This window comes from Podarcis gaigeae (genome assembly GCF_964106915.1).
Source record: "Podarcis gaigeae genome assembly, chromosome: Z".
Taxonomy (NCBI): Eukaryota; Metazoa; Chordata; class Lepidosauria; order Squamata; family Lacertidae; genus Podarcis; species Podarcis gaigeae.
In genome coordinates this window covers 15,780,488-15,795,393 of record NC_139691.1, presented here as the reverse complement: position 1 = coordinate 15,795,393, position 14,906 = coordinate 15,780,488, and the positions used below count along the sequence as shown (strand labels likewise).

Sequence of the window (14,906 nt, the reverse complement as noted above, 5' to 3'; positions counted from 1 at the left end):
CAGCATGCAATTTTTTTTTAACAAAAGAATATTTATTTATTTTATTTACTGATAAATATATTTATATACTGCTAAGTCAGTATATTAATTGCCTGTATGATAAAAATATAAATATGTAGGAAAGCTTTTAGGAATAACTTGAGAGACTGCCTTATCCCTTATGCACCCCATATATTCTTGTGGTCTGCAAGTTCCAAAGCTCTCGGAAGACGTCTCTGCAGTAACTCTGAGCATGGCCTTTAGTGTGGCTGCTCCTGTTCTGTGAAACGGCATTTCTGTCAAGAAACGATAGCGGCCCACTCTCTGTACTTCCTGGAAACATTTTTGTTCTGACAGGCTTTCACAGCTGGACAAAGGGGTCTTTTACCATACATGTTCACTTATTAGGGCTTTAGTCTTTAAAAAAAAAGTGTTCATCATTTGTGAGTTGTTAACTTTTTTATTATTTTAAACGTGAATCACCTTGATATGGTGCTTTGGAAGGTGATTAATAAATTAATTAATATAATAAATTTTAATTGGATGATTTAATTTAGAGATTTAATTGGATGATTTTAATGTATTGGTTCCTTTAACCTTTCATATTGTAATATTTTCTAACCTTTTGATGATGTTTTATTATTATTATTATTACTATTACTATTACTATTACTATTACTATATTTTGATGCAAATATATATTTTGGTTTAAGTTATTTTTAATATTGTATGAGTGCATATATTTTATCTGTGGTTGATATGACCATGGCAGTTGAAACAGCAATAATAAACTAGTAACTGTATAAATATGTACCATGTAAATGAATAAACATGCAATTTTTGTGTAAATCAGCAGCATAATAACAACATGGAGTTGTGGTGACTCTCTCTTCCTCTCTGCTTTTGCTCCCAGCTCTACGTGTCTTCGGAGAGCCGCTTCAACACTTTGGCTGAGCTGGTCCACCATCACTCGACCGTGGCAGATGGGCTGATCACCACTCTGCACTACCCGGCCCCCAAGCGCAACAAACCCACAATCTATGGTGTGTCCCCCAACTACGACAAGTGGGAGATTGAACGCACGGACATCACCATGAAGCACAAACTTGGAGGGGGCCAATATGGCGAGGTATATGAAGGCGTCTGGAAGAAGTATAACCTCACAGTGGCGGTGAAGACCTTAAAGGTAGGTACTGAAACCTTTTCTTATCTTCTCTCTTTCTACCACTCTTCTGTTTGGTAGCCACTGCCCTTTTAAAGAGGAAAACTTCACCACGCTTAGAAGGCCCCAAAAGGTACAGACTCCCCTAATGAAGAAAGGTTGCAGCATTTGGGACTTTTTAGTTTAGAGAAAAGGTGAGAAAGAGGTGACATGATGGAAGTTTATGAAACTATGCACGGCATGGAGAAAGTGGGAATGCAATGCAGCTGAATGTTGAAAGATTCAGGACAAATAAAAGAAAGGACTTCTTCACACAGCAGAGCACAGTTAAACTATGGAACTTGCTCCCACAGGAAACTGTGAAGGCCACCAACCTGGATGGATTTAAAAGTTGATTAGACAAATTGGTGGAGGAGAGGGCTATGAGTGGCTGATCACCCTGATTGCTATGTTCCACCTCCACTGTCAGAAGGTTTGCACCTTCACTGTACTCTCTTTGGTGTGTGGAAGAAACATTTTTGTTTAGGCAGAGCCCTGATATGTAGAATGCTGACCTGTGTTTTATCTTCATGTTTATTTTAATTGTTTTCGAAGATTTAAAATAGTTTCTACACTCTACCTCCACTGTCAGAGGCAGCAGTATTCCTGGATACCAGTTTCTGGAAATAACAGGAGGGGAGAGTGCTCTTGTGCTCGTATCCTTCCTGCAAGTTTCCTCTGCAGGCATCTGGTTACCCAGTGTGAGAAGATGCTGGGCTAGTTGGGCCCTCTTTTTATGTTCTTAGGATTTGCATTTGAACTGCTGAGTTATTTTCCCACCTCTGATTTGTACCCCTAGAGAAGCAAATTCCTTAAGTCGGCTTTGTGGATTCTTTTTTAAAAGCATATGCAGACAGTGACACCTAGTGTTCTAACCATGCAGATTATAAGACTTTGGGGGCGGGGGGGGGGGGGAGAGGGGAGAGAAATGTTCCGTTTCTGATTGCTGCAGATATAGCCTCCATTAAGAGATACATTGCGCTCCCTGGGCAGGTGTTTTACTTACTTTAAAAAAAACTAAAAAAACCCCTGTACTTTCATCCAGAAATCTCAGCGTTACCAGGAACGGTATTCTTCAGTCATCAAATGCAACTAGGTAAATAGGAATGTTTTCAAATTCCTCTCAAAAAAGTGAATGACAATGTGCACAACATGGGGAACGCCTTCCACAATCTATTAGTAGCAGCAGCAGTATTTAATGTATATGTATCCTGCCTTTCTCTCAAATTAGGATTCAAAGGAGCTTACAACATTAATAACATATTTATAAAATACGAAACAATAAAAACAAATTAGTTAAAAACAATAAGTAATAATACATCAGAATGTATTGGGAGACAGCAATTAGAATCTAGTTTGCCCAGTGGTCAGCATTGTCTGCTCCTTAGTTTTCAAAGCTCTGTCTGAACATCTGGTTGGCTGCTGAAAATTGGATGTTGGACTACATGGGCCATTGGCCTGATTCAGCATAAGCTCTTCTTATGTTCTCTGCATCTGATGGAATGGGATCTGTTCTGCAAAGTGCTTCTTATGGTGTAATGAAAATGGTTAGTCTTTGGCTCAGTCTGTGCTATACATCTTAAGCAGTATCAGACCCCTCAGTCATGAAACCACCACCACTACCACTCCGAGCTTCTATGGGGAGCTGGAACTGCAGAACTTAACATCGGGGAGAGTCTGTAAGGAAGGTAGTGATCTCTCAGATATTTGGGGCAGGAGCTGTGTACACACTTTATATGTTATTATCACTTATATATACATTTATAGGAACATTTAACCCAAGTATATGTGAGGGGAATAGAGGGTTTCCTAACAACTTCACATAAACTATGCAAAGGAGGAGGTTGCAGCAGATTCTCCAGGTCTAGTATCTTCAGTTCAGATAAAGGAAAGGAATCTGAACACCCACAAGTCCTTTAGACCTGTTGGTCTGCAATGCCAAATGCCCACACAGCCTTTGACACAGCCTTTGACACAGTTCTGGATTGCAGAATTTAATCATGTGAGATATATGCCTCCACCACTATCCCAGTCATGCCATACTGCTTTGTAGCTTTTTTGGGTGGTGGAGGGCAGGCTTGCCATTTCCACGGGTAACTTCCCTCCTCCCGCAAACCACCTCTTCCCGCTCTGGGAAGCTGATTTCTCTTAGATGTTTCAGTTATGCATTCTATCGTAAAATCTCCCTGTTTTTCTGAGTCGAAAGCGGGTACTTTGCCACGCTCCGCCGCCAATTCCTAAACGCCAGATAAATACTTAATGAAGGATGACTGGAAGCTGAGACTAAAATAATATAAAGCTGCTTTTTCTTTCTCTCCCTCTCCCCCTCTCTCTCTGTGCAGGGAGAGCTATCAGAGCACTCAGAGAAACTCTCCCCAAAAAGGTGCAGAGCCTGAAATTATGCATGGCTAAAAACACACTTGAAAGGCGGGCTCCTAATCCACCTTCCTTAAATCCGTCAATCTAGTCTTAGACTGCAGGATTAGGGCTCCTTCTTCAAAGGTGTGGAGAATGCCGGGTGGTGTTTTGTTTTTTGTTTTTTTTTAAAAAACACCTCATATCTGTCTTTAGACACCAGCAGGGGGAGACAGGTCCTTAGCGGTCTCTTTGCAGGGAGAACTCTTGAGAGGTATAATTTGTCTTCCAGAAAAGAGTTTCCAAAGCACTTTGGGCATCCCTTCCCTCCGTCCCTTGCCGTGCCTGCCCCCGCAGCAAAGAAGATCGACACCTTAAAATAATAACGGGAAGGAGGCTGCCTTGGTAGTTTCAACGGACGTCGCTCATGATGAATTATTCCTGCTGCAGCCTATTTATTATCCTGCTTCAAAGTGGCTGGAAGCGACTCAGTGCATCTTGGCAAAGTAGTTCCTACAGAGAGGAAAAACGAGGGCTGGGGGGACCCCGTCCAGTGCTTCGGTAATGTTGAGCTCCATAGGGCCATTAAGTAAGACTTCAATTAGCACATTGCATTTGGCAAGAGAGAAAGAGAGAGATCGAGATCAAGGATATTTGACAACCTGATTTGCCCGGAGCAGAATGGAAGGGAACCTCCTTCTGACAATCCTCAATTTAGAACCTAACTTCTCTGACTTTGCAAAAGTTTCCCCAACTTCTGAGATTGCATTTCAGCCTTTAGGACTTGCCTACAATTGATTGAAACCGCCAGCCTACACCCAGAGATTTGGCTTGGGTTGTTTTCAAATTGATACAGCAACTCTTAGACTTCTTCATCTCTGTGGCCCTATGGTCATGTCAGCCTCAGAAGGGGAGAGTGCTCCTGTGCTCAGACACTGGTTGCTGGGACCTTCTGAATGCAAGGCCTGAGCTTTAAGCCTTTGATATTCCTCTTCTCTTCAAAGTAAAGTAAGATTCCAGTTCTTATGGTTATTAATAGAAGGAATTTAAGGGGGGGATGCCAGAGATTAAACCTGGATCTTCTGCACGCAAGTCGTAGTTATCTTGATTTCAGTAAGGCTTTTGACAAAGTCCTCCCTGATATTCCTGTGAAGAAGCTGATAAAATGTGGACTGGATGAGATAAATGTTAGGTGGATTTTTAGCTGGTTGACTGACCAAATCCAAAGAGTACTCACTCATGGTTCCTCATCATCCTGGACAAAAGTGTCAAGTGGGGTGTCACAGGGTTCTGTCCTGGGCCCATTGTTGTTCAACCTCTTTATAAATGACTTGGAGGAAGGAATTGAGGGGGTGTTCATCTAATTTGCAGATGACAGCAAGCTGGGAGGGGTAGGCAGTGCCACTGAAGAAAGAATCAGGATTCAAGATTACTTTAACTATTGGAGAAGTGGCTCCAAACTAGAGAAATTAATTTCAGTAGGGACAAGTGTCAGCTTCTGGGCTGGCAGGAAGATCCATCAATTTAAGACGGCGGACACCTGGCTTACTAGTAGTACATGTAAAAAGGACCTAGGGGTCTTAGTGGATCACAAGCTTAACATGAGTTAATGGTGTGATGCAGCAGCATAAAAAGCTAATGCTATTTTAGGCTGCATCAAGAGAAGTATCCAGATCAAAGGAAGTAATAGAATAACTTTATTCTGCTTTGGTCAGACCCCACCTGGAGTAATGTGTCCAGTTCTGGGCGCCACAATTTAAGAAGGATAATGACAAGCTAGAACATGTGCAGAGAAGGGCATCCAAGATGATCAAGGATTTGAGGCCAAAGGTTTACAATGTACCGCAGTCTGAGGCCAGAGGTTATTGATATTCTGCAACCTGAAAACATTGAAAACCTCTGGCCTCAGGCTGTGGAACATCAAAAACCTCTGGCCTCAGGTTGCAGAATATTTTGCTCCACAACCATTCCCCTTTTGCAGAGCTTTTGTTGCCTGCATCAAGACAAGCAAATCATCCCAGGCCTCTCCATTGTTTTAGCACACAAGAGCTTGATTTCTCCTTCCCCCCCCCCCCGACCCCCAGGCTTTCTGTGGTCCTACAGAACTGGCCAGGCGCTTGCTCCATTTCCTCTGATGATGTGATGTGATTGAATCCAGCAGCCTGACCCACCTGGGTGCCTCTGGAGGGTCACGTTTGAGACATCCATCCTGCAGCTGACGTCGGCCACGGCCTCTTTCCAGCCCCAGCCTTGTGGGAGGCTGAAGATCAGTCAGCCTGGAATCTTTTCATGCCCAATAGGCTTACAAACAAATTATTGCTACTGTCAAGCTTCCCCTGATATTTCATGCATGCTGTGGTCTTCCTGGAAGAGGAGGAAAATGAGGTGTACATCAAGGAGCTAAGGCAGAGATTCTGGAAGAGGTTTTTCATTGCATCATAGAAGCAGTGTGGTGTAGTGGTTAGCATCTTTGATTAGGACCTGGGAGAGACAGGGTTCAAATCCCCACTTGGCCATGAAACTCACTGAGTGACCCTGGGCCAGTCACTTCCTCTCACCCTAGCCCTCCTCACAGGGTTGTTGCCGGGATTAAGCAAGGAGCGGGAGAACCATGTCCACCAGCATAAATGAAACCAACCAACCAACCAACCAACCAACCAACCAGGAAGTCAGAATTCCACAGCAAAGGGTGAAAGGGAATAAGGATGGAGGAGAAACTCAATTCAGTTTGCATTTTAATTTGCACTTTCTGGAACCATGAACAAAACCAGGTGGAAGGTTTTTTCCTGAATTTGCACTTCTCTGAAATTTTCAGTGTGGTTCTCCAGAAAGGTAATGTTTACAAAATGTTTACAAAATTGTGTATATTTGGGCAAAGTGTGCCTAACAATGTATATGTGAGTGAAAATAGCATTTAAAACTTAATATATGACTCGGGTCCCAAATATCTGAGATATTGCCTCCTTTCTTACAGATCCTCATGAGTGTTAAGATCAGTGGGGAGAGGGGCTTTTTGTAGTTTCACCTCCCTCAGAAATTTGGGGGAGGGTGGCAGCCCAGGGGAGAACATTCCCTTGTAATAGCCCCTAAGCTGTGGAATTTCCTCCCCATAGTGGTGCATCTAGCACCTCCATTATACAGCTTTCCGAAGCACCTATTTACCGTGACGTTTTGACACCTGAGATGTGTGTTTTCAGGGCCCACCCCATTCCTGTGGTTGTAATCTGTTTTAAGTGTTATGAATTATAAATTGTTGGGACCTGCTAGTGAGGCACAGGTAATAATAATAATACAGTGGTACCTCGGGTTAAGAACTTAATTCGTTCTGGAGGTCTGTTCTTAATCTGAAACTGTTCTTAACCTGAGGTACCACTTTAGCTAATGGGGCCTCCTGCTGCTGCTGTGCCACCACTGCATGATTTCTGTTCTCATCTTGAAGCAAAGTTCTTAACCCGAGGTACTATTTCTGGGTTAGTGGAGTCTGTAACCTGAAGCGTCTGTAACCCAAGGTACCAGTGTAATAATAATACATAAATATAATAATCCAGCCATGAAAAAAACCCCACTCGTCTCTCCATCTTCCATCAAGGCAAGCAAAAGGCATCATTGCAACAGCAACAACAAATCTTTATTACAGTTCTACACCAGCATAAGGAGGGAGGGATATACCGTACTTTTCTGTGTATAAGACAATTTTTTAAATTCTAAAATAATGTTCAAAATCTGGGTTTGTCTTTTACACGGATAGTATCTCCCCCCATTTTCTTAAATCAGAGTCCCCCAAAATAGGGGGTGTCTTATACATGGGGGTGTCTTATAGATGGAAAAATACGGTAATCATTTAAAATCTTTATTTAAAAAACTAAAAACTAAAAGGAGTTAAGACAGAAAGTATATATAAAAGTCTATAAGGTTCCAGAAGAAGCTAAGAGAGTCTAAAAGAAGGATTAAGAACATTAGACAGGAGTGGAAGAGCGTAAAAGGTTAGTATATACAGTGGTATCTCTGGTTACATACTTAATTCATTCTGGAGTTCTGTTCTTAACCTGAAACTGTTCTTAACCTGAAGCACCACTTTAGCTAATGGGGCCTCCCTCTGCTGCCGCGCCACCGGAGCACAATTTCTGTTCTCATCCTGAAGCAAAGTTCTTAACCTGAGGTAATATTTATGGGTTAGCAGAGTCTGTAACCTGAAGCTTATGTAACCTAAAGCGTAAGTAACCTGAGGTACCCCTGTATAAGACTATAGCTATCGGTCTATGTGGCACTAGTCATCATCCGACGAATTTTGAGCACTCCTGTGCAGAATCTGGCAACGTATATTGTAGCAGGGTTGGTATCTGAAAGCAGCAGGGAAGTATAAAATTGTCCTGTGTGCCCTGGGTACTTATGCAGTAATGGTAAGATGAGGCTAGTACGAATGTCTGTATAGTAAAGACTCTGGAGAAGCACATGCTCTGTTGTTTCTATTTGTCCAGAGTCACAGGGGCATTGTCTCTAGGCATCATTGCAATTCAAGAGAATATTCTGGATAAGCAGAAGCACTTAGGGAAGGACTAGGAGGGATGTGGCCTGGGAAGAGTCCTAAGGGCCAGATAGAGAAGGCTGATTCCTAGCAGCTGGGAACAGGAACATCTTTAGTCCTCAGGGCTGGCCAGATACATTCAAGAACCTCTAGCAGAAAAACTCTCACACCAAATTAGAGTTGGTACAGTGTGGTGATTAGAGTACCAGACTAGGACTTGGGAGACCAGGGTTCAAATCACCCACTTGGCCATGAAGCACACTGGGTGTGACCTTGGGCCAGTCACTGTCTCTCAGCCTAACTTTCCTCACGTGGTCGTGGGGATTAAATGGGGGGGACGGGGACGGGGACTACTATGTACACCACCCTGAGCTCTTTGGGGAAGAAGGTGAGGTATAATGCAGGGATGTACCAAAAAATTTCTTGAAGCTACCAGCATGAGTTTGACCAAACTGTGGGAGGCAGTGGAAGACAGGAGTGCCTGGGGTGCTCTGGTCTGTGGGGTCACGAAGAGTCAGACACGACTAAACAACTAAACAACAACAACTAAAAAATTAATCTGTGCAAGCCCCATTGAAAAAAGTGGAGGCCACAATCTAGTGTAGCTCTCATTCATTTTACTAGCCCCTGTGCAGGAGAAATTCCAGCAAGCAGGTGACATTGGGCTGGATCTCCCCTTTTCCTAGCATCTGAAATCCCAAGGTTTCTTCTCCGTTTCACAGTGGTGCTGCCTCTGTGCCATTTTCCCATCTCCCAGTATCCCCTTCTGCCATTTTCTGCCTTATCCCCCATCAATGTTTTGTTTTCCTGCCCAGAAAGAAAGAAGCCCAGGGACAGAGAACAGCATTGTCTGTAAAGGCACAACCTCCTCCCAGCCGTGCTTTGTAAATGACCTTCTGGCCACCCAAGCTTCTGTTTATCTTGGACTCTACGCCCCGCTGAGCAGGAACTGTACCTTCCTCACTCCAGAGTGAGGCCAAGCCGAGATGGCTTTCTGCTAATATCATAATGCAATTTTAACTGTGGCGGTGGAAGACACTGCGGGGAAAAAGAGAGAGGCAGTGGCTTGTAAAATGCAAAACTTTCTCTCCATGGTTCGGGTTCCATTGCAAACTCTGAGGGGGACAGAATTCTGTGGCAGAAGCTCTTCTAGACTTGTATAGTTGGAATTGGACCGCTTCAATGCAGGAATCACAGCTAAAGAATTCTGCTTGTGCTGTTAGCCACGGTTTCCAGAGAGGCAATGTGCCACTGAGTTTTAGTGGCTGGAGACAAGCTATTGGGGAGCGAATCGGATACTGGACTAGATGGAATTTTGGTTGAAGCCAAAGAGGCCCCTCTTAATACTTATTAATACTTTTTAAAGCATCTTCAGGTCAGGAAGGCAGTGTATGTAGTTCTCCACACTTAATCTCCACAACAGCTCTGTGTGGTTGGGAGATGATGACTGGCAAGTGGTCATCCAGAGAACTTCATGGTTGAGTGGGAGATTGAAATCCTGGTTTCCCAATTCCTAGTCTTACACTCTAAACACTACACCACACTGGGTTTTCCTCATTTTGTATTTATAGATTATATGTGACAGGAACAGTGAACTTGTTGACCCCCCCCCCCCATATCACCCTCTCAACTCCTATGAGGTTCAGTAACTGTCAGGGAACTGCTATCAGTGCCGGAGGGAGAGAGCAAGCTCCAGAGGGATTCCAGAGAGCGTCCCGGGATGGGGAGATGCAGCCCATCTTCTGGGGAAGAGAATCAGCGTAGCACCAGTGGAGAAGGGGGGCAGATGGGGGAATCGGCGAGGCGGTCCCTTGACTCCTTGCCGGGGACCAGCGGGGAGAGTAAGGGTCCTCCGCTGCCTACGCCCTCCTTGCGCAGAAGGCTTCCACGCAGGGAGAGTAGGAGGAGACTAGGCGTCAAAGAGCTTCTTTGCTGGAAGAAGTTTAAGAAACGCCCACTGACGGATTCTGCCAGCGATTGAGACAGCCACGGGTGAGTGGCTGTCCGGACAGAAAAGGTTCACTCAGGCAACCCAGCCAGGTGTTGGCACCGGCTTATGCACGACCAACCCCTAGAACCATTACAGTAACCATCATGGTTGGGGATGATGGGAGTTGAAGTCCACTGATGTCTGGAAGGATGGTTGGAACAGGAGTCCAGTGACATCTGGAGGGATGATGGGAGCTGGAATCTAGAGGACCAGAGATTTCTCCACTCTGATATATGCCTCTGAACTTTTTTAGCTACTGATACATCTTCCCTCTGCGAATATTGACTACCTAATCAAGCCTTAAGTGTCATGTCTCACACAAGATGCAGGAAGCAAGGAGGGAAAAGATTATTAATGTGGGGACGGCAGCAGTTTATGGAATTTATCTGTGTTATGCATAATTCCATGGAAAGAGAACAAGGAAGGGGATCCTTTTTCCTCCATGATATTAAAACTTGGGGTCACCTGGGGAAGTTGTCAGTAGATCTGGACAGACAAAAGTGTGTCTTTTTATATAATACTTCATTAACTCATCAAGGTGTGCTGATGGAAACTAGTTTTGATGGCTTTGAACACTGACTAAACAAATTCATTGGGGAGGTCTGTTGACAGCTTAATAGGTTAACAGACCCTCCACATTCAGGTGTGGCCTGAAGCAAGTCCTGAGGGCCCGATAGAGAGGCCTGGGGGCCATATTTGGCCTCTGGACTTGCGGTTCCCCACAGGGGATCAGCCAGGAGCCCACAGATTGATTCTTGACTTACTCCAAATTCCAGTTAACCCAGCCACCACCACCCCTGGCTCAGCATGTAAATTAGCCCCTCTGATATTTCAGAGGAAGGTGACGGTTTCTGAAGTTGCATCGATTTCCACATTGCTCAGCCATTCTCTGGATGGTACCTGCGTGGCCTTTTCAAAACAAATAAAGGGAGAGTTTAATCTGGATATAGGGAATAAAATTGTCTCCTGGAACTTCAGTAACCCAGTACCAGCAAAATATAAAATAAAAAAGCTTCAAGCAAAATATAGGGTGGTATCCAATGCACTTGTTCCATCAGCAAAGATTTGCACTCACACAATGGAACTCCTCCCCCCTCGTACACTCCGTGCATGCCCTGCACCCTTCCCAAACTGGCTCCTGAGGATTGGGGAAACTCCCAGATTTAGGGGACAGTTGTGAGGAAGAGAGATATGAAAAGTACAGTGTCCCAGTGCATGCTGGTCAGTAATCATACAGTCCAAAGTTGGAGTTAACTCTTTGTTAACAAAAACATGATCTCCACAGACATTGTGGAGTGTCAAGCCTAATGAGCGCAGTGACTAATTTCTGGTGGGTCTTATTCCATGGAATCAGTTGCTGAGACTGAAGGTCCCCACCTCCCCACAGCTATCTATGTCTCCTTCTCTCCAGAGCTATTTCCAAGCAATCAGATACTTTGCCTGCATACAGCCAATCTCTGCTCTCTTTTCATACCTCTCCTTGTTCTGGAAGATTGGGTGGGGGGAGGTGAGCATGTCACAGCAGGAGGGTGAGACACCCATGACTTTTCACCAGCCTGACTCGTCTCTGCACTCAGCAGATTCAGCTTCTGATTCTTAACTTCTCTCTGCCACAAACACTCCCAGCTCACTAAGCCCTGTTACCTCTTCAGATTACGACACCTCTTCTTTACAGGCTTCTCCCTCTGACCCCTCCCTGGGCTCTAAGCCTTCTTTCCTTGGGGGTTTCCCAGCTGGTTCCTCCCACCATTCCTCTGTGTCCAACCAGACCATGACATAAGAGTTGTGCAAAAGTAAATCCATGCACAGACAAGGATTGGATACAGCCCATTGCTGCACTGAGGGGCAGGCCTGAGGCCAGAGGTTTTTGATGTTTTGTAGCCTGAGGCCAGAAGTTATCAATATTATGTAATGTAAGGCCAGAGGTTATCAATGCTCCAGAGCCTGAGACCAGAGGTTATTGATTTTCTGCAATCTGAGGCTAGAGGTTATCGATATTCCACAGCCTGAGACCGGAGGTTATTATTGTTCGTGCAACTGTAATTTCCAGTGATTCCATTATCTAGACCATGTGCTGAAATCATTCTCTCTCTCCCTGTGTTCCCCTTCCCTCTTTTTCTGCAGGAGGACACTATGGAGGTAGAGGAATTCTTGAAAGAAGCAGCGGTAATGAAGGAGATCAAGCATCCAAACTTGGTGCAATTACTGGGTAAGTGTCAGAAATACCAAGCAGGGCGACTCAAAACAAAGCCTTGCGCAGCAATACAGGACATTAAGGAGAAGATAAACCACTTAGCCACACCAAGGCTTCACAGAGAGACATTTCAATTCACTGGCAGGAGCTGGCAATTAATTTTTTAAAAAGTTGAACTGAGTTAGGTTTGTGCATCTGTGTGTGTTTAAATCTTCATACTTCTATTTAATCTATAAAAGGCCAGAAAGCTTAGACATCTTTAACCAGCTTCTGGAGGAAACTTTGTCTTCTCTTACCATAGAAAGCTGTTTTATTTCAAGTCAGAGCTTTGAACCATCTAACTCAGTATTGTCCACACTGACATGCAGCATCTCTCCAGGATTTCAGGTAGGGAGACTCTCCCAGCTGTACCTGGAGATGCTGGGAATTGAACCCTGGGACCTTTTGCATGCAAATCAGATGCTTTATTACTGAGCTGTGGTCCCTTCCTCATAGGAGTGCATTACCTCTAGCTTAAAAATCATTCATCCTAGTCATAGGAAGCTACCTTACACAGTCAGACCTTTGGTACATCTAGTTAAGTATTGTCTACATTGGCTGGCAGCAGCTCATCAGGGTTTCAGACAGTAGGTCTCTCCTAGCCAGTGTGGTGTGGTCGTTAGTGTTAGTCTAGGACCACAGAGACCAGCATTCATATTGCCACACAACCATGAAGCTCACTGGGTAACTGTAGGGCTAGTCGCTGCTTCTCAACCTAACCCACCTCACAGGTTTGTTGTGGGCATTAAATGAAAGGGGGCGGGGGAAGAATCATAAACACCACCTTGAGCTCCTTTCAGAAAATTAAGGGTTCCCTAGGAAAAGGGATTGATTGTTAAACCACACTGAGAACTGTAGTTTTGGGAAGCCAATAGGGGTCTCAGCACCCTTAACAAGCCACAATTCTTTGTGGGAGAGGTTTGCAGTGGTATCATAGTGCTTTAAATGCATGGTGTGAAGGTGGCCTAACAATGGATACAACTCAGAGTTAATACTGCAAATCACAAATTATTTTTTTCTTTCTTTAGCAGGATTTATTTTTTTAAAATCTAATTTGTTCATTTTTAAATGTTTCATAGGCGTATGCACACGGGAGCCTCCGTTTTACATCATCACCGAGTTCATGACATATGGAAACCTCTTGGATTACCTGCGGGACTGCAACAGGCAGGAGGTGAATGCTGTTGTGCTCCTCTACATGGCCACCCAGATCTCCTCTGCTATGGAGTACCTAGAGAAGAAGAATTTCATCCACAGGTAGGAAAACTTTGTGCTGCTATTCAGAATAGTGCCATGATTTGCTTGCTTGTTTGTTTCCTGTTGAAAGAGCCCAGGGCTGCAAATGGATCCACAATTTAAAAAGAAAAACATTATAGAGCAGTTAAAACATACTTTAAAAAATGGTGGCAGTGACAGCCACTAACTTGGATGGCTTTAAAAGAGTGATTAGACATTCATGATGGATAAATAAGGCTATCAAACAGCTCCACTGTAAAAGGCTCTTGTTTGCTGGGAGGTACAAGTAGGCAGAGTTTGGTAGCGCTCAGGCTGTGCTTGTTAGCTTCCCACTGCGGCATCTGGTTGGCGACTGTGAAGACGGGGTTGTACTATGTGAGCCTTTGGCCTGATCCAGCAGGACTCTGCTTCTGTTCTTACAGAAGAAAATGGAACCACCTCCCCCTCTACCACTAGCCTGCTACAGAGGCTGTTAATACAATATTTCACAGACAGAGCGATACAGCTTTACAGTAGCACATTAATGTTGTGTGCTGTGTCTTGGAACACACAGGCACTCCTTGGGGAATCACGTCTTGCTTCTGGATTATTTTTCCTGCCAAGGGTATGTTGCATCCCTGCACAGCTTAGCAGCTGGCAAACCCAGACGTTCAGCTATTTTGGGGGTGGTGATGCTGCACACTCAACCCTGCAACTGTGTATAATGTGAACCTGAGCAAGAGTTCACTTTGCAGCAGAGAAAGTGGGGGAGATTTCAATCCTTCCCATACCAGCTGTTTCCCTCCACCCTAAAAAAATCCTCTCACAGCTCTTCTCCCCACCCCCAGGAGTGTTACAGATCCACCTTTGCCTGAAACCCTGGGAAGCCACTGCCATTGTAAATGATACTGAGCTAGATGGAGCAATGGTTTGACTTGGTATAAAGAAATTTCATGTGTTCCTATATAAGCCAGTGCTTTCTTCACAACCATGAGCCCTGGAATTCTATGGGGAAGGACAATAGTTCAGTGGTGGAATTTCTTGCCTTGCAAGCAGAAGGTCCCAGGTTCAATTTCTGTCATCTCCAGATGGGACTTGGAGAGACACCCCTGGCTGAAACCCTGGAGAACATTGGGCAGTCATTGTGGACAATACTCTGCTAGATAAACCCACGGTCTGATTCAGCATGAGACAGCTTCCTGTCTTTTTAGTATAATGGCATTACAGTACTGGACCAAATAGATTCTGAGATGGGGTGTGAGGGTCCAATGCTGTCACAAAAACATGGGATCAGGCTAGTGGCCCATCTAGTCCAGCCTCCTGTTCTCACAGTGGCCATTTGGGAAACCCTCAAGCCCTTTATGGGAAACCCACTAGCAGGACCTGAGTGCAAAAGCTCTCCCACATC

The 14,906-nt window shown here is 44.5% G+C and overlaps 1 protein-coding gene across 2 annotated transcripts in view; it reads left to right on the top strand.

The window, feature by feature from the left end:
* The window catches only part of ABL1 (ABL proto-oncogene 1, non-receptor tyrosine kinase), a gene marked incomplete at its 3' end in the record, with an annotated part of 115,198 nt that overhangs the window by 83,088 nt on the left and 17,204 nt on the right, over positions 1-14,906 (top strand). For both annotated transcript variants that reach the window (XM_083721357.1, XM_083721358.1), the window contains exons 4-6: positions 893-1,165; positions 12,175-12,259; positions 13,363-13,540. In XM_083721357.1, the coding sequence (XP_083577483.1) occupies positions 893-1,165; positions 12,175-12,259; positions 13,363-13,540 (536 nt within the window). The remainder of the gene's footprint in view (positions 1-892; positions 1,166-12,174; positions 12,260-13,362; positions 13,541-14,906) is intronic.